Source organism: Myotis yumanensis, unplaced genomic scaffold (genome assembly GCF_028538775.1).
Source record: "Myotis yumanensis isolate MYYU_CA2020_CCGP unplaced genomic scaffold, mMyoYum1.0.hap1 SCAF_4, whole genome shotgun sequence".
NCBI classification, from domain to species: Eukaryota; Metazoa; Chordata; class Mammalia; order Chiroptera; family Vespertilionidae; genus Myotis; species Myotis yumanensis.
In genome coordinates, this window is record NW_027223755.1 from 99,232,827 (window position 1) to 99,258,527 (window position 25,701).

The following is a 25,701-nucleotide window of genomic DNA, read 5'->3' on the forward strand; positions in this document are numbered from 1 at the left end:
GAGGAGGGATGGTTGGTTGCAATTCTCTGCTGAGGGTCAGCCACAGTGGTTCCAGTGGCTCTGGGAGGCTGACCCTGGCATGGTGGCCAAGGAGGGACCAGCAGGTTCACACGCTCATGTGGGGCAGGCAAAGCCACCCTCCACAAAGGACACTGGGTCAGTTACCCTCATCCACAGTCAGGAAAGTGAAAGGTGAAAGATTTTATTCTGGGGAGGAGTTGCCAAAAATACTCATCTGTGATATGGGGGCGGGGCGGGTGGATGGAGGCTGGGGCTTCAGCGCCAGTGTCTGTCCAGGCGGCATAGACCTGGGTCAGGAAGAGCTTGGTCCCATGTGGACACAGTCCTTGGAGAGAGAAAAGAGAAGTCAGGGCTGGGAGTGGTCACCAGAAGGGAACTGGGGGGAAGCCTGGGGGACATTAGGAAGGGGCAGGCACACAGTGTCTCGGGGCTCCAATGGCCACCTGGTCTAGGGAACTCTCCACGCCAATTCCCTGGGAGAGCCTTGAGTCCCCCAGCCTCCCCCACTCAGGGAAGACCCCCCCCCCCCAACAGCTCACCCCACCTCACTCCCAGGGGCCTCTAGTGGATGGTGGTGGGGGAGGGTCATGGTCTGATACTACACAGAGGGAAAACTTTTTCAGTCTATGAAATGTGATAGAGTATCAAGTACACAAAGGGCAGAGCACAACTGGACAAGTGAGGGAGTGAAAACCCAGAGGGAGAAGAGAGGGAGGGATAAGCCACCCACGGGAAGAAATCAAGCCAGGCGTGGACTGTGCAGGCCCGCAGGCAGGTGTGAGCTCAGCTCTGCAAGCCGAGGAGGGCCCCTAAACTGCCAGCTCGGAATGTTCTGACTGCCCGGTTTGCTCTGTTCCACCAAGCGCATGGGCAGTTAGCATGGGAACCAGACTCGCCTCCCAGGCGTGCAGGACCCCGGCCCTGGATGGGACAGAGCAATCCTGGACTATTCCAGGGGCATCGCTCCAAGTCCCTCAGGGATTCGCCAGAAGTAAATACAAATAACCAATTTCTTTAAACATTCACTTCATAACAGTAATTACTGGTGGAAATAATCAATACAAATTATAAAAAAATGCATGTAACATTTGGTTCCCATGAGAAAATTGGTCCTGGTGGAAATAATGGCACCCAAAGAAAATGGACAGTGGCAGACACTGGAATTGAAACTGATGAAATTATTTCAGCAAAGTAAAAAGGAAAGTGTTTTTTAAACCACTTGAACTATGCTATATTGAAAATTGGTCAAGAAGCCCTGACCAGTGTTTCTCAGTGGTTAGAGTGTTGGCCTGAGCACAAAGGAGTTATGGGTTCAATTTCTGGTCAAGGGCATGTACCTGGGTTGCAGGTATAGTCCCCGGTCGTGGTGGAGTCACATGTGAGAGGCAACTAATCAATGTGCCTCTCTCACATCGATGTTTCTCCCTCTCCCCCCAACCCCTCTCTCTCTAACAATCCATGGGAAAATAGCTTTAGGTGAGGATTAGCAGAAAAAAAATTGGCTAAGGGATTAGATTGGTTTAGTGGAAAATTCAATCTAGAAAGCTGTGCTCTTCACGTAACATAGGCTAAGAAGGATTGTGTTGTATTTATATGCAAAGTGATTAACAGCCACTAGGTCACAATGAATCCCTTATGGAGGTGCCCTCCCCTATGTCCAGGGCCCCTGCACATTCCCCAGGCCAGGCTCAGGGCCTGGTCTTGGCTGGCACGGGGAGTGGAAGGGATGGTGGGGGCACAGGGTGCAGGGCTCACGGGTGGTCGGGCTACTAGGTCGTCTGCGTGCTGACTCGGGAATAGAGGCGCTGAGGCCTTGGATGCCTGATGGACCCTGAGGCCTGCTGGGGCTCCTGCAGGTGTGGCATCAGCGGAGGCAGCAATGGCAAGGGTGGCAGAGATGGAGTGTGAGCTGGTGTCGTTGAACGGGGGCCTGGAGTCTCTGAGCGGATGTTGGCACTGGAGCGCAGGGCTGGGAGGGGCAAGAGAGACCCATGATTTGTCCTAAGAACATTCTGGGGAGAGACTAGCCTGACGAAGGAGCGGAGAAACCCTAAGCTGGAAGTGCTTCATCGCGGCTCATCCAGTCGCAAGCACCCTAAACCTCCGGGGTGAGGGGTCACCCAAGATAAAGCACACCAGGAGTGGAGCAGGGCACCCGGAGGAGTCCTGGCTCTGGCATTCCTCAGCCCAGGGTCGCTGTGCCTCAGTCTCCCCTCTTTCAAACGGACTGGTGCCCCGTAACTCTGGGCACCAACTGGGATAAGGACAGATCAGAAGGGAGAGAGCGCTTTGTCCACTGTGAAGTGCCCACAAATGCCTGGTACAGGGCGATATGCATCAGGGGAGCTCAGTTCCCTAGCCTGGTCAAGGAGCCCTGACTGGTGGATATTGGGGGAGGGCGGTGGTCATGCCCTGATACAGCTCACAGGGCTCCAGCAGAGAAACACCAGAGAATGAGTGGGCTCCCTTCTCCCACCTTTGCAGCCAACTGGCCACTTGGGAAAAGACAGCTGGCCTAGGTGCCCAGGCCAGGAGGCCAGACTGAAGGGTGAAGCAGGAGCCCAGAATGGGAGCTGGGTGCTGGGTGGGGTCCACTCCTGAGCATGTGAGAGATGTACAAGGTGGGGCAGGACAGCCCCAGTCTGGGACTGAGAGACCCAACCAGAATCCCAGTTGGGCCAGCGGCTTGGGGAACAGGTACTCACGGGGGCAGATGACACCAAAGCGCTCATATAGGTTTCGAGTTGGGGGACGTGGAACCTTTACAGCTTAGTGGAAAAGAGAGGGGAAGAGACAGGAATGGGTGGCGGCCCTTCCAGAGATCTGCCCCCCCACCTCCCTGGAGCCCCCATCCTGTCCTCTAGCTCCTGCAAAGGCCTTTTCAGTCTGGTGGGACTGCCATTTCCCAACCCCCCCCCCCCCCGCCCCCGAATACACCTGACCCCCGCAACCCCCCATTTGTGTATGGAAGGACCATCCCTCCCCACCTTGAGCTTCTTAAATCTAAGGTATCAGAAAAGGGCTTTTGAAAGTAACTTAAGGCCCGGGAGGAGGCATTAAGATACAGTGAAATGTTGGCAGGACTACTTACAGGTTAGATGTCTGGCAGTTCTTTAGATCTTCCCACTCCACTGAGGGCCAGACCATCATAGTGCCCCCACCCCCATCTTCCTGCCTTTCATCTCATGTGTGCATTTTTTTAAGTAAAATTCACATAACATAAAATTAACCATTTAAGGGAAACAATTCGGTGGCATTAAGTTCATTCACAAGGTTGTGCAATCATCATCTCCATCTAGTTCCAGAACATTTCATTACCCCAACAGGAAACCCCATGCTCATGAGGCAATCATTCCCTCTTCTCCCCTCTTCTCCAGCCCCTAGCAACTGCTAATCTGCCTTCTGTTGCTGTGATTTGTCTGTGCTGGACGTTTCATAGAAGGGGGATTATACAATAGGTGGTGGTCTTTTGGGTTTGGCTCCATCCTCCACTTTTGAACCCAAGAACCACTATGACTGGCCATTCAGAATCCAGACCAAAGGCCACTGCAGAAGAGGACGGGAATGTGCAGTAGAAGAGGCCATGAGAGCGAAGATGGAGGGGTGAAGAGGAGAGGGGAGGTCCAGTAGGCAGCCAAGCAGGGCACAGGCAAGAGTTACAGGGCACCAAGCTCCTTCCTGTGCGGGACACCAATTGTTCCTTCTGCCTGAACAGCTATGTCCTGACAATTCCTGCCTCAAATGTCCCTTCCCAGAGAGTCCTTTAGACACCCACTCAACAAGGACCTCTCCCTGGTCATTCTTCCCCCCGTTCCTGTGTTCATCTTATTTACTCATTGACTTATGACTTATTCATTTACGTTTCACCATCCCTCATGGAGTAAAAACTCTAAGGGAGCAGTAACTTTATTTTGGTTACACTGAGTTTCCCCAGCGGCTTCTGAAACACACCTGACACTGAAGGCTTAGCAATGACCTGGGCCATGTGGCAGCAGGAGGTGCCACACGGATCTCCTTGAAGAAAGAACTTGGTGGTCAGCTGCAGGAAGCACAGGGGTGAAAAGCCTCCACCTGTTAGCACCTTGGGGTCTGTTAGCACCTCAGGGTCTGTTAGTACCCGGGGTCTGTTAGCACCTTGGGGTCTGTTAGCAGCTCAGAGTTTGTTAGTACTGGGCACCTTGGGGTCTGTTAGCAGCTCAGAGTTTGTTAGTACTGGGCACCTTGGGACAGTCAGCAGCTCAGAGTTTGTTAGTTCCTGGGGTCTGTTAGCAGCTGGGAGTCTGTTATCCCTTCAGGGTCTGTTAGCACTTCCAACCAATGACGGGAGCACAGGGCCTGGCCATCTGCTGGGCTGTCTGCTCAGAAGCTCCTCACTGGGCTGGCCTGGACCTCATCAAGTCTGTGCACTGTCTGAGGGTCTCTTCCTGCTCCCTTCCTTTCCTTCTTCCTCTGTTAATGCCCTTTCCTCCCAAGCCTCTTGTATTCCTTGAGCCTACAACCTCAAGGACCCAATTGGCACCACCTTGATTGCACATGAGCCCCTGGGATCCATAGCTTGGGTCATGTCCCTCGAACCTGAGTTAAGAACCACCACCTGTGTGCTTGGTGGGTTCTGCCCAAGAGCCAATGCCTGGCTGAAGGGTGCTCCCTGGCTCCCACTCTGATTCCCAGTTGGCAACTGTATCCCTCCCCAAGTCAGAGATGGGACCTGCCAACAAGCCGACCATCAAGACTGTCAAATTGCTTCCTTTCAAGGTAAGAGATGTGGACCCAGGGTACAGGTTCCAAATGGAGACACAGCGAGGCCAGGGAGCCCAGCTGCTGACCCAGCACTGTCCTTGACATCCCCTACAACCTTGGACTCTACATGTCCAGACCCAAACTCACTACCTGACCCCAACATCCGCTTCTGCTGGGCTCTTCTCTGAGCTTTCCCACCTCTGCATAAGCCAGGAAACTTCCCAACGGGAGGGAACACGGAGCCCTGACAAATAGGAAAGGTTCTCCAGGGGTTCCAGGCTGAGCACACAGTGTGGGCAGAGGCCAAAGGCAAGAATAGCTTGGCTTGCCGAAACCGGTTTGGCTCAGTGGATAGAGCGTCGGCCTGCGGACTGAAAGGTCCCGGGTTTGATTCCGGTCAAGGGCATGTGCCTTGGTTGCGGGCACATCCCCAGTGGGGGGTGTGCAGGAGGCAGCTGATCGATGTTTCTCTCTCATCGATGTTTCTAGCTCTCTATCTCTCTCCCTTCCTCTCTGTAAAAAATCAATAAAATATATTAAAAAAAAAAAAAAAAAAAAAGAATAGCTTGGCTCATTGAGAGAGAGCGAGAGAACAGTTCCATGAGATTGGACGGAGAAGGCAAGGGGGCCAAGGGACCCTGAAGATCAGCCAAGGAGTCTGGACTCTGAGGACAATGCCCTCCTAGATGCCCATATCCTAATCCCCCGAATCTATGAATACACCACCTTATGTGGCAAAGAGGACTTTACAGATGTGACTCAATTAAGAAATTTTGAGACAGGGAGATCGTCCTAGATTACAGAGTCCTTATGAGGGAGGCTGGAGGGTCAGAGTCAGAGACGGAGATGTGAGAATGGAAGCTAAAGTCAGAGTAATGTCCTCTGAAGATGGAAGAAGGGGCCACAAGCCAAGGAATGCGGAGGCCTCTAGAAGGTAGAACCAGCAAGGAAACAGATTCTTCCCCAGAGCCTCAGAAGGAACCAGCCCTGCTGACAACTCGATTTTAGCCCAGAAGACTCGTTCCAGATTTCTGACCTCAAGAACTAAGACAAAATGTTGTTTTAAGCCACTCAGTTTATGATAATTCATTTAAGTAGTCCCTCTGAACAGGGGAGGGGCCTGGCCAGGGATGTGTGTTAGGCAGTTCACCCAGAGATGGTGGGGAAGGTGAAGGCTGGAGACAAGTCTCCTACTTCCTCAGTTCTACCTTCTGCCTCTGTGCCCCTGCCATCGCTTCTTACCGGAGTCCTGCCCATGCTTAGCCTTCCATGGAGATTCTCTGAAAGTCCAGCCTACTGACTACCAGCCTCAGCATGCCCACTGCCCTCCTGCTGGGAGCATCACTCACTGGAGATCAGGTGTTCCTCTGCCCTGAGATCCTGACCACAGTACAGGCATCTGCAGGCCACAGGCTGGCTGGATACCCCTTGTGGGGCTGACAAAGGCTGAGTGCACAGCAGGATACAGTGGAAATTGTTGGGATGAACAGATGAATGCATCTGTGACCAGGCTGGACCAGGGAGGGACGCACACCAACTAGTTGAGGTTTAATAATAATTGTTTTGGATTAAATGTTCTTTTGAGTAAATAAATGAGTGCTAAGAGCACACTGATCAAAAGATCTGGTCACAGGTACGCTTCTAATTGATTGTTGTTGTTGTTGTTGTTCATCCTTACCCAAGGATATATATATTTTTAAATATATTATTGTTTTCAGAGGAAGGGAGAGGGAGAGAGAGAGAAACATCAATGATGATAGAGAATCATTGATTGGCTGCCTCCTGCACGCCCCCTACTGGGGATCAAGCCCACAACCCAGGCATGTGCCCTTGACCGCAATCGAACCTGGGTTCAGTCCAAAGGCCAATGCTCTATCTATCCATTGAGCCAAACCAGCTAGGGCCCAAGGATATTTTTTCCATTGAATTTTAGAGAGAGTAGAAGGATGGTAAGGAGAGGGAGAGAGAGAAACATCTGAATGAGCCCTGACTGGGGCCAGGGATCGAACCTGCAACCCAGGTATGTGCCTTGACTGGGAATTGAACCTGTGACCCTTAGGTGCACAGGCCGGTGCTCTAACTACCTGGGCACACCTCCAGGGTGATCCTAATTGTTTTTTAATGCTAGACTTTGTTGCCTTTAAGCCGGATAAAGCAGTTGAGGTATCATGATTCCATCTGCTTTGCTGCTTATGGGTCTTGAGAATGAATGAGCCATACCCTTTCATCTGGAGGGAGAGGAGTGTTGTCTGGTGAGTGAGTGGGGTTGAGGGCCAGGCATGTAAGGTTATCCTGGTCCCTCCACCAAGCTGCCTTTACCTGCAATGCCTCCCCAGTTGGATATTAGCCACCATTGTTATTATCCTGCCTGTTGATCCCTGAAGCCCAGCCTGAGTCCCCTCCCAACAGCATCCTCTGCCAGGCAGCTGGAAAGGAGCTGTTAACCTGCAGGCCACATCCTTGCTCCATGAGGGACATCATAGGGTTTAAGATGGTAGCCAGCCCTCCTGGACCAGAGAGAGGGCCTTTAATAGGTTGAGTGGTGGCCCTCAAAAGACCTGTGAATGTAACCTTATTTGGAGAAAAAGTCTTTGCAGATCTAATTGAGTGAAAGATCTTGAGATGAGAGCATCCTAGGTTAAGCTGGGCTTTAAATCCAATAACACGTGTCCTTAAAAGAAACAGAAGAGGAGAATAACAGAGAGAAGGCCATGCAAAGATGGAGGCAGGGACTGGGGAGGTGTGGTCACAAGCCCAGTAAGAGAAGGCACTCCTTTGGCATTGCTGGCATAGTGCTGGAGCTAAATGGTGGAGCCCCTGGGAGAAGCCAGTTGGAGCCAGGGCCTCAATACTGCAGCAACCAGAGCATTGATTCCACAAGTGTGACAGACTCTCCCCCAGCCCAATCCTAGCCCATCCTTGACATTAGAACACAAGCCTCCACAGTCTGTACACATCCTCTTCATCACACCCCAATCTCTGTACCTCAGGTGGACTCACCTTTCTGAGCGCCTGACTATGCCTGGCTTCCCCAGGGCCTTTGCACCTGCTATTTTTTCCACCTGGACTGCTCTCCTCCCACTTGACCCCTTCATCCAGTAAAACCCTAGTCCCTCTGCAGAGGTCTCAGGGCAGCATCCAGTCCCTCTCCCGGGACCAGTGTGCCTTGTTACAATTCTCCCATCACCAGCCCAGCATCCCATCTTTGGGTGGGCCATCAGCATCCTTCCCCAAACCTGCACACTTTGTCACAACTGTCCTAGAACCAGGGCCATCCCTTCAGGCCAGCTGTTCTTCCTCACCTTTGGTTCTCTGCTTATGGTCTGCTTCTCCTACTCATGTGGAGACTCCAGGGCACAACCATCTATTTTGTTCCCCTGTGTCTCCCTGGCGCCTGGCTGAGTGCCTGGCATACAGTAGGATCCCATTTTTGCAAGTGGCTGTGTGAGGACGCCCCAGTCAGGAATTGTGCCAGCCCTGGACCCTGCCTGCATTTGCTCATGCTGACCAGCAAAGCCAGGACACCAGGCAGGGGTGCCCAGGAAGGCCTGACGCCCCTCACCAGCCAGCTCCTTCTCCACGCCGGTCAGTGGCTGTGTGCCTTCCTGGTTCTCCATCCGGCCCTTGTACAGGATCCCATCCACTCCCAGGATGTCCACCTCGGCCTGTTGGAGGGCCCGGGCCCAGGTAAGGGAGTGTCTTTGAGCCTCTAGTATACAGAGGCCCAGCAGACAGAGCACGGCTCCCCAGGGGTCACCCACCACCCGGGCTGCGACCTGACTCACGGTATCATAGTCCAAAGTATCAGGGTCCCCATAGGGATAGAGTGTTGTCAAGTTATATGACTTGAGCTTGAGGTTCGCATCATTCCCAGGGCCTTCGTGCCAGTCCTGGTCTCCAAGGTTCTGGAGCTGCTGCTCCCTGGGGCAGAGCAGGAGGGTCAGCAGCCATCTAGAGACCCCTCCGCCCCCGAGGAGCCTAAGGACAGGCCCTGAAAGCCTGGCCAGTAGCAAGAGAAGACTGGAATTTCTTCCAGCTGATTCTGGGTGGTGCAGCCAGGCAGGCCTGGGGCCTGGTGGGTAAATAAAGACAGGCAAGTGGGAAGTAGGCATATTCATCCTAGTTCATAGGGGATTATGATATTCAAATGAGAAACCCTTTCCCAACTCATAATAGATGCCCAATAAATATGTCCATTCCTTTCCTCTGTGATCATCTCACGTGCCTGGTCTGTTGCCCTAGCCACTGTCCTGAGCGTTTCCCTTGCAGATGGCTGGCAATGCTTTGGGACAGTCTTTGGATCCTGGGACTACAGTTTAGGTTTCTGCAGGGATCCTGGGTCCTGAGTGACCTCCATGGGGCAGACCCCCAGTCTGCTCACCTCATCTGTTGCCGCTGCAGGTACTCATAGCTGTTGGCACTAGATGGCCGAATCCTGGACAGCAGGTGGGCTTTGCGGATGGTGATGAGATGTCTGTTGGAGAACAAGAGCTCGGTGGAAGGCATATGTGGCCAGCAGAGGGCACTGGGTTCCTACCTCTTCCCAGAAGCCACCCTCAAACTTGGCCTGAAATGAGGCTGCCCTACAAGGGCTCTGGGGAACCCTGAAAATCTTTCTAAGTCATAAAAAAACAATTGTTCCAATTATAAAAGTAAAAACCAAACACAGACTGGAGGTGGCCAGAGCCTGGGGGGAAGGAGAATGGGAGTGACAAGTGAATGGGTAAGGGGTTTCCTTCTGGGGTGATGGAAATATTCTGGAACTAAAGGTGGCTGCACAACAGTGTCAATATTCAAACTGCCACTGGACTGTTCTCTCTAAAATGGTTAATTTATGTTATGTGTATTCAACCTCAATAAAAGTAAAAATAAAGTAAAATAGCCCTGGCCAGTGTTCCCAGTGGTTAGAGTGTTGGCCTGAGCACCACAGCTTCTCGGTGTGGTTCTGGGTCAAGGGCACGTACCTGGGTTGCATGTTCAATGCCCAACCCTGGTCAGGGTATGTGTGGGAGGCAACCAATAGCTGTATCTCTCTCACATCAATGTTTTTCTTTTTCTGCCCCCTCCTCTCATCCCCCTCCTTCCCTTCCACTCGCTCTAAAAATTAATGGAAAAAAATATCCTCCCATGAGGATTAACAAAAAAATAATAATAATTTAAAAAATAGTCCTAGCCAGTTTGGTTCAGTCGATAGAGTGTTGGCCCACAGATTAAAGAATCCTAGGTTCAATTCCAGTCAAGGGCATGTACCTGGGTTGCAGGCTTGATCCATGGCCCATGTTGGGGCATGTGTGGGAGGCAACCAATCGATGTGTCTCTCTCCCATGGATGTTTCTCTCTCTCCATCTCCTCCTCCTCCTCCTCCCTTCCACTCTCTCTAAAAATCAATGAAAAAATATCCTCGGGTGAGGATTAACAAAAAATAAATAAAAAGAATACTGTAATTAGATACCTGTTGTTTGAAAGAAAAATTCTGGATAAAGCTCCACAGCCCCCTCCATGAACTTGGACTGGGTGTTGATGAGCTTCAAGGGTCACCAGGATCTGACTAACACGGCACTACAAGATCCTGGCTCTTAAACCATGTTAGAGTATTGTTTGGTGGCTCCTCAAAAAGTTAACCATAGAGTTACCATATAATCCAGCACTTCCACTCCCAGGTTTACATCCAAAAGAATTGGAAGCAGGTGTTCAAACAAATATATGTTTTCATAAAGGCTAAAAGGTGGAAACAACCCATATGTCCATCAATGTATAAATGGATCAACAATATGTGTTCTATCCATACAATGGGTTATTATTCAGTCACAAAAAGGAATGAAGTGCTGACACATGCTACAATATGGATGAACCTCAACAACAATGCTCAGTGGAAGAAGCCAAACACAAGAGACAACATGTTGTAGGATTCCATTTCTATGAAGTGTCCAGAACAGGCAAACCCACAGACAGAGGTAGATTCAAGGTTGTCAGGGTCTATGGGGAGGGGGCAATAGGAGAGACTGCTTAATAGGTCTGAGGTTTCCTTTTGGGACGATAAAAATATTTTGGGATTAAAAGTGGTGGTTGCATATTATGGTAAGTGAACCAAATGCCACTGAATCACTCACTTTAAAATGGTTAACTTTATGTTACGTGAATTTCACCTCAATAAATAACTAGACCATAAAAATACATGCAAAAAAGTCCCACCAAGTTTTGCTTTTCCCTATAGTTTCCTCCCATTATTTTTCTTTTGGAGTTGACCCAGTCCCTGGATCAGTGGGTACCAGACAGGGCTGATGAAGAAAGGAAGGGATGATGGTGGCCTGTCCAGGGACAGGGAGCAAATGAAATGATGTCTACAAAACATGTATGTGGGTGTGCATATAAAGGATGTTTCTAGAACACCGCAGGCACATAGAGTGAGTATGTGTGTCTTTCTGTTTGTCCAGAAGAGAGAAGGCAGGCACAGATGCCCCCTGGTGACTATACTCACGGGCCAGTCATCATCTCCACCGGCCGGTCACAGGAAATGCATTTCACCCGCTCAAACAGTTTCCTGGAAGACATCCATTCATCAGCTGTGGCACCCTAGTCAGGCCTGCGTGCTGTCCCTTTCTCAGGCAGTGTTTGGGGAGGCTGCAGGTCTGTCTATGCCTCAGGGCCAGGACTAACCCTCATATCCTACACCCACTGGATTGGCCCTGCTCAGTTTGGCTTTGCTGGCCCCTGCTGACCCCCATTTGTGGCCTCCTGGGGCAGAAGGGGGGAATAAAAGTGTGTGTAGTGCATCTTCCTGCCCTAAACATAATGGAGGTCTTTAAAACCAGAAACCTTCTGGAAAGCTAACCATCATAGTAGACATTTGGGGCATGAGGGGTGATCTGAGGACAGGAACCCTCATTGTCTGGGTGTGCTGTCTCGATGGAGGTAGGGGACCTGGCTCTGTTCCCAGATCCACCCAGGCTTCACTGGGTAGGGCACTGGGTTCCTACCTCCTCCCAGAAGCCACCCTCAAACTTGGCCTGAAATGAGGCTGCCATACAAGGGCTCTGGGGAACCCTGAAAATCTTTCTAAGTCATAAAAAAACAATTGTTCCAATTATAAAAGTAAAAACCAAACACAGACTGGAGGTGGCCAGAGCCTGGGGGGAAGGAGAATGGGAGTGACAAGAACAGGCAAACCCACAGACAGAGGTAGATTCAAGGTTGTCAGGGGCTATGGGGAGGGGGCAATAGGAGAGACATATAAATGTCTACTGTGATGGTTAGCTTTCCAGAAGGTCTCTGGTTTTAAAGACCTCCATTATGTTTAGGGCATGTCTCCTTCCCTCTCTGAACTCCTCATTTGTGGCAAAAGGGCTTTGGAGCAGATGTGCTCCTGAGTCCCTCTGCCAGCCAAGGCCAGAGCTGCCACCTCTGAGCGCCTGGGTGCTCTCAGGCCTCATCCCAACCCCTTTCCACACCCAGCTGGGAAGTACCGCCCCCTCTCCCCAAGTCCACAGGTCTGAAATTCTTGCTTCTAGAATTCCCTGGGATCCCCCTCTCGTTCCCTCCCCAGACAGAGGGTCCCCCAGCCTTCACAAGCTCCACCCCTCCCCAAGAGGGGCTCACTTCCTAAAGCCGGCGGCACTGTCAGGGTCGAATCGGAGGCCTTCAATTAGCAGCTTGTTGACTATATGCCAGACCTCATTTATGTCTTTCTTTAGACTGTCCAAATCCTTGTTGTTCAGCTGGAACAACCAAAGGGGGGGGGCAGGGGAGAGAGTGTTTAGTTAATTAATTCACATGCTGCTTCACTCCAGTAAAGGATTTGCAGTAACCTGCAAAGTGACATCGAGCCTAACAAGATTAAACAGAAAAAAGTGAGGTGGTTAAGGAGAGGGACCTGACAAAGCTTGGGTTAAGGTTCATACCCCTAATGCACGCTAATGCTAGAGGGGAGCTGCCAAGTGAACTTCCCAGCAGCCACGGCAAAGGAACACCATCAGTTCCTGCCTCCAAATGATAAAACCAACCCTATGCTCAACTATAGGCCTGCAGGCCCGAGAAACATTCCTCCCAATGGTCCCCAGATAACTAATATTCACACATCCAACACATTTACTGAGTGCAAAGTACTTGTATACATTCAATGGCTTTGAATATATTCACAGAGCTGTGCAATCATCACCACAACAATTTTAGAACATTTTCATCACTCCCAAAGAAACCTCATACCCATTAGCAGTCACCCCTCACTTCCCCCCAGATCTCTAGGGGTAGGTAACCACTAGCCTACTTTCTGTCTCTATAGATTCGCCTATTTTGAACATTTCACTTAAATGGAATCACACAACCTGTGGCCTTTTTGTCTGACTTCTTTCCTTGAGCATATTGTTTTCAAGGCTTATTCAGGTTGTAGCATTCCCTTTTATGGCTGAATAACATTTAATTTTATGGCTAAACTATATATTGTTTATCCATTCACCCACTGATGGACTTTTGTGTTGTTTTCACTTCTTAGCAACTATAATGCTGCTATGAACATTCTTGTACAAGTTTGTACAAGAAGTTTTCATTTCTTTTGGGTAGATACCTAGGAGTGGAAATGCTGACTGGTATGGTAATTCTATGTCTAACTTTTAAAAAAAACTGCCAGACTGTTTTCCACAGTGGGACTTCTGAATTTTTACAGTGTTCCTTCCAGTACCCAGATTCTGGTCTCTAAACACCAATGCCCACTAAAAGGAACCAGGACTCCATAGGATATATAGCTGACTCAGGTCACAGGAAGGGAATGTTGACAATAAGCCTGTGACCTCTTGTCATTTAAGAAAACAAGACAGTTATCTGATGACAGAAGGTTAAGTCAAAGGACTCAGGAGCTAGCCCACAGGCCAAAGAGGAGACCATGCGAGTGACAAAATAAATAGTAACTTAACTGACTGAGTGAATTAAATAATAAAAATTCATGATTCACAGTTACACTCACAAAGAAGAAATAAAAAAAGAAAAATAGAAACTCTCAATTGCCACCATGTTTTGGGATGTGGGCATTTCCATCAATATATTGTCCTGAAAACTGATCACTAAAGGAAACAATTCATCATTTTTCTGTCTTTCCTGAAAGAACCATATTTCAGGGTAATCAGCTCAAGTTGATGAAGGAAAGCTATTCACAGATTTCTAGCTGATAAATGTAGAAGCTACATCTGTCTTGCTCCCTTGGGTCACTCATTCTAGGGGACGTCAACTGCAATGGTGTGAGGCCACTTGAGCAGCCCTAAGAAGGAGTTCATGTGGTGAGGAAGTGTGGAGTCTTGCCCACAGCCATGTGAGGGGGCCATCATGGAAGCGGCTCCTCTGGCCCCAGTCAAACCTTCAGATGACACCATCTTTATGGGAGACCCTGAGCCATCCAGCTAAGCAGCTCTCAAATTCTTGACCTTCAGAAACTAAATGTTTGTTGGTTTAAACTGCTAAAGTACAGGGTAATTTGTTACATAACAAGTGATAACTGATACAGGGAAACTCACCTTGCTGCCCATGTCCTTGCTGAGCTGCTCCACAGTCTTCTTCCAGTCATCCTCTTGGGACACGACCCTCAATAGTATGCCCTGAATCATGTCGTTCAGCTCCGTTGCCACCCTGTCCAGATCAACCCGGCTTGCCTTGGCTGCCAGGATGCTCTTGTCAGCTTTCTAGAGAGAGAAGGGACTCAGAGAGGCAGAGCTGCTGGGGTGGGAGCAAGGAGAAGCTGGGGGAGATCAGAGCATTTTGGTCAATTTTTTTCAAGTTTGGGTCCCTGGACATGTAGCCTTGGCTTAAATTCAATCCTAGGGTCTATACTGGCTCAAAGACAATCATCAGATCTAAGCTAAGGTTTTCCTATGACAGAGTTGGTGAGTGATTTTTAAGCTCATATAACAAATTGTCACTAACCTGAAGCACTGAAAATAGGAGTTGATGGGACAACTTCTGAGAAGTGTCCCCAGCCTTTCCATGTGAATCAAGGTGGAGGGAGACTCTGAAGTCACCCTGCCAGGTTTTGTCTTGGCTCGATGATTCCATTTCCCTGGGTGGGAGAGCTGGGGCTCAGGATGAGGGAGCAGGAGGGGGAGAGGAATCTGCTCACTCACCTCTTTTAACTCCTGCTCCATCGCACTTTTGTCTGCCTTGATCACGTCTAGGTCTTTTATTTGAGATTGGAGAATCTAAGAACAGAAGCAAAGGGCATGTCGGTCATCCCTGGAATCCCTGAGGATAATATCCACCTCTCACCTCTACCCTTGCTGTGGTGCTAAGAAGGAACCATGAGACCAGGTGGACAGCAGGTAGGGTGGGCACACGGGAAGGCTTGGGCTCCTGGGTGCCTGGTGCCCAGATTAGAAGGGAAGAAATGTGAGACTTGGGAAAAGTTGTCCTCTTGGAGGCAGACATGGCAACTTTGCTGCACAGGGAGGCAGACCTAAGGCAGGAAAACATAAACCAATGCTTTGGCTCCTTAGATGTTTAGGACAAGTTCCTCTCTTCTGATCTGTAATGAGGTCCCAGTAAGAACTGCCGTCTATTCATCAGCCAAGTACTTGCATATCACATACTGTATCCCATTGTCAAAGGAAAACTCCTTCTTTCCCTTTCCCATAACTCTACTCTCTCCATTACTTCTGCCCTCTCTCCACTTACTGAACTCTCCTATGAGGCAGCAGCGCTGACCTGGTTGGGAAGAGCCTCACACCCACTGGGCCATGTCCCCAGAGGCTGAGGTCACTTTTCCTCCAAAGCAGAAAATAGGCTTCTACTTCTTCCTTCCTATCTTGTCTTCCTCTCATCCTTAGCAACAGAACCTCCAACTTTTAGCTGGCATCTGACCTCCCAGAATAATGACTACATTTCATAGCCTCCCTTACAGCTTGGTGTGACCACTGGGGTAAAAATAGAAGTGGATAGATGTCTTATTCACTGCTGGCTTGAATGCAGAATTAATTTCTAGAGACCAGCAGCCACCTTGGAGCTTGAGGTGACCTTGTGAATGGAAGTCACACACCATGGAATTCTAGACCAGCTCTAGACCAATCATTTCTGACTTTCTTGTTTTTCTGTCACCTTGTTTCAGTCAGTTAACTGGGAGTTCATGTTATTCGCAGTTGAACCGAGTTCTAATTAATGCAAAGTTCCATCACATCCACTTGCAAAGGAAAGTAATGTTTTCCAGAGAGTCAAAAAAAAAAAAAGTTCTGTTCTCACTTATTTTCCTGCTGTATCTTGATTGGGTGGTAGTGATATGGGTGTGTAATAGGCAAAAATTAATTCATCTCTTATACTTAAAACTTGGGCATTTTACTGTGCCTAAAATATACTTTGATTAAAATCACCAATATCACTGTTTACTACCAAATACAGAAGAGCCTAGATCAGCCGTGGGCAAACTACGGCCCGCGGGCCGGATCCGGCCTGTTTGAAATGAATAAAACTAAAAAAAAAAAAAAAAAAGACCGTACCCTTTTATGTAATGATGTTTACTTTGAATTTATATTAGTTCACACAAACACTCCATCCATGCTTTTGTTCCGGCCCTCCGGTCCAGTTTAAGAACCCATTGTGGCCCTCGAGTCAAAAAGTTTGCCCACCCCTGGCCTAAATGGTGTCTGTCTTGTTGACTGCTGCATCACCAGGCCTTGGAAGGGTGCCTGGTGCAGAGTGAAGGCTCAGTAAGATTGGCTGAATGATTCAATGAATAAAGAACATCACCTGTCATGTTCATAACACTTTCTCGCAGACATCCAGGTAAAGCAGTAACACCTATCCCAGATGTGTCTGTATGCCCTAATTTCTCTACTGGAAGGACTCAACAGGGGCTGCTGATCTCTTGAACATGTTCATTTAAGACATATTTAATGAAAGATGTGTTGTATACCAAGCCCTGCTCTTCCAGGTCCTTCAAGGGTTAACTTTTATAAGCAATTAATTTTTTCTTGTTGGCACACAGGACAAGAAGGTAGTCAAGACAAAGACTGCCTTGCTCCATCTGGTGCTGTTTGGTTGGGCCTCATCCTCTGGAGTTTCTCTCAATGAGCAATGACTACTTGGAGACAGATACTATGACCCTTCCTCCCCTCGTGCAGGGCAGGGCATAGTGCTGGGTACACATCAGACATGTTGAATGAACTGGCTCATCTCCATTGAGGAAGGGCGTCAATATATCCTTAGGACATGGCAATCTGGCCTCTTTGAAGCAGTGACAGAAAGAGGGCCCAGCGTTGTCAGGAGCTGATGTTACTGATCTGGGTACTCACAAGGTCTGATCCTATTACCCTAGTCTCCTCTGTCCACATACAGTCCAGAACCTATCCCTCTCACCTGCACTTAGGCGGGGAACTGGCTCCCCGTGTATGATTTCTTTTTCTGAGTTGCCCTGTGTGGGTCCTCTCCCTTTTGCCCCCTGCATCCTAACACATCCCACCAATAGCCCCCTGACTGGTAATCAGAAGCTCCCATGGAAACCACCCCAGTTGGTTGTATTTGGAATTTTTTCTCTTTCTACTTTGGGAATGACTTCTCCAAATGTCTGGGACAAGTCACAGACTGGACTGGTCCTGAGGTCCAGCTCAGCAGTCAGAACCCATCAGGCTCATGGAGAATGTGTCTGGTGGAGTGAGCCCCTGGTAAGGGTTCTGTATCATTTCCATACTTTCCATGTCAGCAACTCCGCTGTTCCAGAAAGGCCTCTTGGCACTGTTCGGTCAGAAAGAAGGTTGTTTAGGGGGAAAGTTATGAATGTAACAGTTGGTGCAAGAAATCCTCTGATTCATTTGATTCTTTCAGCACATTTTGAGCCTTCACTCTATGCCAGGCATCCTTCTAGAGGTGGGTGACCCAGTGGTTAACAAGAGGGACACTGTTGCCCTAGCTGGTTTGGCTGAGTGGATAGAGTGTCAGCCTGTGGACTGAAGGGTCCCAGGTTTGATTCCAGTTAAGGCACATGCCAGAGTTGCAGGCTCGGTCCTCAGTAGGGGGTGTGCAGGAGGCAGCCGATCAATGATTCTATCTCATCATTGATGTTTCTATCTCTCTCTCCCTCTCCCTTCCTCTCTGAAATCAATTTAAAAAAAAAGAGAGGGACACTGTCTAGGCCAGTGGTCGGCAAACTCATTAGTCAACAGAGCCAAATATCAACAGTACTTCTTCAAAATAGACTCGCCCAGGCCAAAAACCGACTCCTGTGCATGGGCCATGAAGTTTCAATCACACTGTACGTGTGCACCCGCACGTGGTATTTTGTGGAAGAGCCACACTCAAGGGGCCAAAGAGCCGAATGTGGCTCTCGAGCCGCAGTTTGCCGACCATGGGGCTAGGCCAGGGGTGGGCAAACTTTTTGACTCGAGGGCCACAATGGGTTCTTAAACTGGACCGGAGGGCCGGAACAAAAGCATGGATGGAGTGTTTGTGTGAACTAATATAAATTCAAAGTAAACATCATTACATAAAAGAGTACGGTCTTTTTTTTTTTTTTTTTTTAGTTTTATTCATTTCAAACAGGCCGGATCCGCCCGCGGGCTGTAGTTTGCCCAAGGCTGGGCTAGGCCCTTCTGTTATTCTAGAGGCCTTGAGGCCTTATGCACGAAATTCATCCAAGGGCCTTGGCCCCGCCCCCTGCCACTGCAGGCTCCCCCCTTCCCCCACCCACGGCCAGGGGCCTCTGCTGCCTCTACCGTGGTCCCTGCCCACTGTGGCTTTGTCTGGAAGGAAGGATGTCTGGACTAATTAGCATATTACACTTTTATTATTATAGATGTGTACGTGCTTGTGGGAGAGGGCTGGATTTGTTTGTTTCTAATTGAAGTATAATTTACACACAGGAAAATGCCAGTTAAATGTCCACTGGTTCCCCTGCCTTAGGTACATCTGTGAAACCGTGGAGAAGGTCTAAATATCCCCATAATTATCCCCTCAGCTGGCCGCCAGGGACCACCCAGACCTCCGAACCTTAAACTCCTCCAGGCGATTATAGATCTTTTCCACTGCCCTGTCCAGAACGATGTGGTGATCCTTCATCGCTGCTATTTGGTGGCCCCAAACTTTCTCGAGTTCCTCCTCCTAAAAGGGGGAGACACAGGCATTCAAGGCCTCTGCTCCTGAGGCCACCATGGGTGAAATGGGGCTTGAAGGGTGTTCCAGACCAGTCTAACTCCAACCTGCCATCTGCCGCCCGCCCCTCCCCCCACAAACCTGCCATCTTTCCCTCCCCGCAACCTGCCATCTTAACAACTCTGGGACTCTTACCCACAGCCTGGGACCCTGCACCAGCTGGAGCAGTATGAGGGGCTGCAGCTGCCTTCTCAGCCCCTCGCTGCCCCAGGCCTCCTTTCAGCTAGAGGACAAATACTCCATCTGGTTCTGGGTCATAGAGTCTGCCATCAGCTTGCGGATGGGTCATCTTAATAAAAGCTCTTTCTGCCCAGGACACTGACCTGTAACCTGGATTTCTGGAGGTTGCCAATCTTTTCTTGCAGTATGTCCAGTGTCATCCCAAACCTGGAAGAGCTTCCCCTCTCAGCTGAAAGCAGAGGAGGGGTGACCGTTGGGGGCAGGGATGGAGAAAGAGGCTTTGTTTAGACCTTCACCTGCTTCTGTTATGAAATGTCTGAGGCGGTGCTGTCCAACAGAGCAATACTGTGCTGTGAGGTGGGGGCCTTTGAGGTCATTTAAAATTTTCTAGTAGTCACATTTTTTTTTTTGATAGTAGTCACATTTAAAAAATCTAAAAAGATGCAAGTGACATACATAGTTTTTTTGTTTTGTGTGTGCACTGTGCATTAATTCTATTTTTTGTTTATTTATTTTTAAATAATGTTTTGGTTTGGGTTTTTTTTTTGTTTGTTTTTACATTTTTATTGATTTCAGAGAGGAAAGGAGAGGAAGAGAGAGAGAAATATCAATGATGAGAGAGAATAATTGATCGGCTGCCTCCTGCTCACCCCACACTGGGGATCAAGCCCACCACCCGGGCATGTGCCCTGACCAGGAATCGAAGTGACCTCCTGGTTCACAGGTCGATGCTCAACCACTGAGCCATGCCGGCTAGGCAATGTGTGCATTAATTTTAATAAAATATTTTATTTAACCCAATATATCTAAATAGTATCATTTAAGTATGTAATAAAAATTATTAATGAGATATCTTGCATTCTTGTTTCTGAACTAAGCTTTCAATGTCCACTGTGCACTTCACACTTAGAGCACATCTGAACTTGAACTCGCCCCATTCCAAGTGTCTCCAGGTTATCATATTAGAGCAGGCCTAGGGAAAACTCTCTGGAATTTACTCCCCTCCCCAAAATGACCCTGAGCAAAACTATGAAATACCTTATTTAGAAGTATGTTATTCACCACAAAATAAAAAGAAAGATTTAACAAAAGAGGAGGGGGGTAATAAAAAAATAGATACGCTGTATCCAGTTCCAGGTGAGAGGTCAAACACGAATGTACAGGACAGAACTATGAATGTATGAAAGTTACAGCCAAGACACGTTTATAACCTAACTATAGTTTCCTTAAAATAACAGCTGGTCAGAGGTAGAATTTGGGCTATGATGGCTTTACATTTAAAATTAAATTCAGAACCTTAGCCATGCCCCAGTGTTCACTGATATCAATGTGGTTCTTTGTAACTATGTGATGTTCTCCTTTTTCTTTTTAAGATTTGTGAACAGCACTGCCCATTGGGGTGGTGCCACACATGGGTTGGACTTAGATTAATTCAACTATTGTACTTGGCAGAGAGCAGAACAGCAAGGTAATGATTTACAGAGGGCGGGAAATGGGTCTCAGAGGAGGTCCCCAGGCCAGCAGCATTTCCCCAGGAAGGGTTCGAAATGCACATGATTGTGCCCCTCTCAGTCGCCTTAGTCAGAAACTCTTGGGGTGGGCCCCACAGTCTGTGCTGCACCACGCCCCCTCAGGGGGTGTTGAGGTGAGCTCAAGGGTGAGAACTGCTACAGTAGGCCCCTGTGCCCCTCTGTCATCACTGCGCATATGCCCATCATGGGCGTGAAATGGGAACATAAATGTACTGGTCCCACTGACACCTAGAATGTGACTGCGGTGTTTAAGGATCCATATGTGTACCAGGCAGTTGTTCTTAATCCCAAATTGACTGCTTCATCTGGGGGCTGTTCAGTGTTGTTGGACACTCTGGGGATCTGGACTTACCAAAACACTGTGTCTTATGGGCTGTTGAAAGGGAGATTTTCAAGACTAATTTTGACATGCAATTTTCCTCTTTAACACGTTAAGCGCCCAGCCTGTTTTGTCTTCCGGATGGAAAGTATAGTGTCAGTCACCGGTGACTGGGCGCTTAACGTGTTAAGCACCAACTTTAGCCTATAACTGCCCCTCTCTCCTAAGATAAGACCTTACTGTACATTCATTGTAAAGAATAGACTAGACTAGTAAGAGGCTAATGCTTACACCAAAGTAATGAATGGTGAGTGGCTGAATGTAGATTTTGTTTGGAGCAGTTAAGCAAAAGGAGAGGAGGTGCTGCTCGAAGGCCCTGGGGAGGGCCCAAGCCCCTACCACACTTCCCAGAGCCAGTCTGGGCCTACCTAGATGAGCTATGTGATGTTTCATGTGGGACGACAGCTGGTCAAACTCTTCTTTCAGGGAGTCGTGTTTAACGGGTATCTGGGCTCTGTGGCTCATGGGATACTTGATGGCCTTCTTCTTGTCTTCAGGAATTATTGCCTGTTTGTGGACCAGCGTGGCCTGGGACAGCTCAGTTTCAGGAGCGATGAAGTGAGTAGCATAGGTAGAAGCGACGAACTCTTCATAGCCCATCTCGGCCTCATCAGTGATTGACACGGAGGGTATGGCCCCACGGGAAGACCCAGCACCCATAACATCTGCAAAGATCCCTAAGGGTCCAGATGCAGCCACGCTTGTTGCTACAGAGGCCAGTTTAGTGGCGGGGGCATCCTTGACGACCAGGGCTGAGGACTCAGCTGCCCGGGCTGCTGAGCTCGCGGCAGCCGCATAGGCGGCGGCGGCAGCAGCGGCAATGACAGCAGTAGTTTTCATCCGCCGAAGGGCGGTCCGGGCACTCTTAGGGGGTTCTTCTTCAGAGGTTTGAGGAGCAAGGGCTCCATCCTGAGTGTCTGTCTTGTACTGTAAATAATCTTCTTCCGTACCTTCTGAGAGAGATGGGAGCTGGGGCATCTCTTCCTGTGACTCCAGTGTATGAGGCCAGGCTGAGTCAGGCTCTATGGCTGGTGGTGGGGCCCTGAAACCCTGGGAGTCCAATTGGCCTGGGCCAGGCTGAAAGTGACCTAAGCCCCAGAAAGGCCAACTGCTATAGTCAGGCAAGCCTCTGGGAGGAAGCCCACCTGTTGATGGCATAGGCCAGAATCTTGGTGGTGTGGGCCAAGGGCCTGGGGCAAGCCCAGGTCCAAACTCAGGCCCAGGCCCAGGGGGCATGGGTTCAGGGGCAGGCCCAGGTCCATACATAGGCCTGGGTCCATACATAGGCCCGGGTCCATACATAGGCCCAGGTCCATATGGAGTCTCAGGTCCATACCCACGTCCAGGTCCATATATAGGCCCAGGTCCAGGGGCAGGCCCAGAGGGCATGGGTTCAGGGGCACGCCCTGGTCTGGGGGAAGGCCCAGGTCCATACCCAGGTCCAGGGGCAGGCCCAGGGGGCATGGGTTCAGGGGCAGGCCCTGGTCCGGGAGCAGGTCCAGGTCCATACATAGGCCCAGGTCCATATGGAGTCTCAGGTCCATACCCAGGTCCATACCCAGGTCCAGGTCCATATATAGGCCCAGGTCCAGGGGCAGGCCCAGGTCTAGGGACAAACCCAGGTCTTAGGGCAGGTCTAAGTGCAAATGCAAGCGCAGGTCCATATGCAGGCCCAGGTCTGGCCATAGTCTTCGGTCTGAACCTAGGCCAAGGTGGTAGTATGAACCCAGGTGCCAGACTGGGCTGTTGTATGGGCTCAAGGCCAGGCATGGACTCAGGCTCAGGGCTAGGTTTGGGTGCTGGCTCAGGCTCAAGCACCTGAGACTGGCCCAACCCCTGGGCCCCTGTGAGAGGAACTCCATGGGCAGACTCCTCCTTCTGTACTTGCTCAGGGACCGGATAATGCCAAACGGTCTCCAAGGGCCTGGGGAGTTGGAAGGCCTCTGAGACCTGGCTGGGACCAGAACTTTCGAGGAACATGGTGGTCTGGGAAAGTTCAGGCTCTGGGAGCTTCTCTGCAACTTTCCACATATCAGAATCTTCCAGCTCTTCTGAAACATCTCCCTGTTGAACAGTTCCCTGTGGAAAAGGGAGCTGGGGTGGCCAGGGCTGCACCAGGCCAGCTCAGCGATCACCCTGCCTGTTCCCTCACACCTACTTCCTCCTCCTCCATCTTCTTCCACTTACCGGGATGAACAAGGCATCGTGGAGGCTGCTCCAGAGTACCAAGTCGTCAGCTTTGGGGATGGTGCTAATCTTGTTCTGGAGAGCAGTCTGGGAGGTGAAGGAAGGGGTTGGAAATAAGGGATGTGAACCTGGAGGGTGTGATACCCTTGCATGTGGCTCCCTTGGCCACACTGCCCTCTATACTTGCAAATGAATGGGCCTTTCCAGATTGTGCTCCCCTTCTGACCCCTCCCCATGCACGGCACCCCTGGGCCTAGAGGTCAGGGGAGCAGGGAGGGAGGATGGGACCGAGTCCCTCACCACATCCCGCTGCAGCACATGTATCTTCCGGTTCTGCACTTTCATGTCATCCAAGAAAGTGTTTATGCGGTCCAGGTGTATCTGTCAAATAAGCCAAACCCATGCATCAGGAGTGTCAGTTCTGGTCTCAGCCCTGCTTCTCCCACTGCTCAAATACAAGGACTTAGCACTAGGTGACTAAGAGTTGGGGAAGGAAGAAAAAGTGTTTCCCAGAGAGTGAGAAAGGGGTCAAAAAGAGTTCCCTGGGCAAAAAAGTTTGGGGAATGTTGGGCTTAAAAAAGCACTCAATGCGTTTTTGTACTGCAGGACTTCTCAGAGCTTTTAATGGGCAAAAAAACATTAAGGACCTCCAAACCCAGCCAGTATTGCTCAATGGTTGAGCATCAACCTATGAACCAGGAGGCCACAGTTCAATTCCCGGTCAGGGCACATGTAAAACCTCGGTCCCTGGTAGGAGGAGTGCAGGAAGCAGCCAATTAATATCCTCATCACTGATGTTTCTCTCTCTCTCCCTCTCCCTTCCCTCTTTGAAATCAATTTTTAAAATATTAAAATAAAAAAAGAACTCTTACTATTTGCAACAGCATGGATGAGCCCGGAGAGCAATACGCTAAGCGAAATAAGCCAGTCGGAGGAAGATAAATATTACATGATCTCACTCATTTGTGGAATATAATGAACAACATAAACTGATGAACAAAAATAGATACAGAGACATAGAAGCATCAAACAGACCATCAAGTCTCAGAGGGAAGGCAGGGTACAGTGGGAGAGGGTGGTAAGAGATCAACCAAAGGACTTGTACGCATGCATATAAGCATAACCAATGCACAAAGACAGTAGAGGGGTGAGGCCATGCGCTGGGGGGGGGGGGGGGCGAAAGCAGGCAGAGAGAGGACAATGGGGGAAAAGGAGACATATGTAATACTTTCAACAACAAAGAATTAAAAAAAAAGAATCTCTAAGAGATTGGTTAGGAGGCATAGCTTCTCAAATGGATTTGTTCAAGGGTCCTTTTTAGTGTTTCATGACAATGCCCTTTCTGCTCAGATGGGAGGTACCTCGCCCAAGATTAAAGTTCTCACAGTTGCCATGATGATCAAGTGTATACACTGACCTGTGCATTGAAGATGATGCTTCAATCGTATTATTTGGAGGCAAGCTGTAAAACCTCCGCCACAATACCAGCCTGGGGGTGTAGAGAGCTGGCTTCTGAGCCCAGTTCTGACTCCCCAACTATGAGCTCATACTTCAGAAATCCCATGTCTTTTCACATCATGGTAAAGAGTTAGAACACTCCTGGGTTGATGTCCTGGGGCTACAGAGAGAGCTAGCATGTAGGCCGTGCTAGGTTTATTCTCTGTCTCAGGGTAAAAAGAGCTTTCTAAAAGAGGGAGAGGTGCCCTCTTTCTCCTAAGTTAATGGAACATAAATAAGCCTAGAGTAGCCAAGACGTAGGGAGTACCTACCTACATGAATATGAAGCCAACCCAGAGGAAAATCATCACTGAGAGAAGTACTGATGTGGTATGAACACCTAGATCTAGCTGTACCTGAAGGCATTCCTGTACTTTTTAGTAAATGAGACAATAAATTATCTGATTTTACCTAAGCCAGAATGAACTAAGACTCTGTCACTTACAAATGGTGTCAGAGCATAGCATGGTGAGGAGCATAGCATGGCGGAAGCCACAGAGAATTCAGTGGGAAGGGCCAAGTGGCTGGACCATGTCAGTCCCCACCTCCTGCCCCGATGGCTGTGTCCTTTGACTAAGAATGGGCTTCCTAGATTTATCCTGACACCCAACCACCAATGGTCCGAGCAGCATGGCCAGCTTGGAGGATGCTGGGGAGGGTCTACCTTATTCCACATGTCCTTCAGCATGTCCACATCCTTCCTGAGGGTTTCAGTGGCAGCCTTGAGTGAATTAATGTCGGTGAGCAAATCCTGCATGGTCTTCATAGCCTGAAGAGGGAGAGAGGAGGAAAAAAACATGAAGTTGTGTGTGGCTGGGGGAGAAGGCAAGTAAAGTATGGAAGTTCTCTGATGACTGCCATGGTCCAAGAAGTCCTCTTGGCTATCCCAAGGCCTTTGCTGGAATATACGCAGAAGCCAACAAATGACAGTTGAATCAACAGTGCTCTGAGCTCTCAAAAATAGCCTGGGTGGAAAGGAGGCAACCCTGTGTTTGAATGTATTCAGTAACCAGGAGCCACTCATTATGAAGCACCGCATGCCCTTTGGTGGGA

General features: G+C 49.4%; 1 protein-coding gene across 1 annotated transcript in view; it reads right to left on the reverse strand.

Moving 5' to 3' along the window:
- Nucleotides 1-186: 186 nt before the first annotated feature.
- CUNH16orf96 (chromosome unknown C16orf96 homolog) overlaps nt 187-25,701 on the reverse strand; it is a 50,718-nt gene continuing 25,203 nt past the window's right edge. The window contains exons 3-18 of the mRNA XM_070413076.1: nt 25,313-25,417; nt 23,452-23,532; nt 23,152-23,238; nt 21,333-23,043; nt 19,197-19,282; nt 18,712-18,822; nt 14,865-14,939; nt 14,262-14,426; nt 12,358-12,476; nt 11,240-11,302; nt 9,143-9,235; nt 8,547-8,682; nt 8,324-8,426; nt 2,727-2,789; nt 1,777-1,990; nt 187-346 (exon numbers count right to left, since the gene is read on the reverse strand). Coding sequence (XP_070269177.1) covers nt 1,791-1,990; nt 2,727-2,789; nt 8,324-8,426; nt 8,547-8,682; nt 9,143-9,235; nt 11,240-11,302; nt 12,358-12,476; nt 14,262-14,426; nt 14,865-14,939; nt 18,712-18,822; nt 19,197-19,282; nt 21,333-23,043; nt 23,152-23,238; nt 23,452-23,532; nt 25,313-25,417 — 3,198 coding nt within the window. The 3' untranslated portion in view covers nt 187-346; nt 1,777-1,790. The remainder of the gene's footprint in view (nt 347-1,776; nt 1,991-2,726; nt 2,790-8,323; nt 8,427-8,546; nt 8,683-9,142; nt 9,236-11,239; nt 11,303-12,357; nt 12,477-14,261; nt 14,427-14,864; nt 14,940-18,711; nt 18,823-19,196; nt 19,283-21,332; nt 23,044-23,151; nt 23,239-23,451; nt 23,533-25,312; nt 25,418-25,701) is intronic.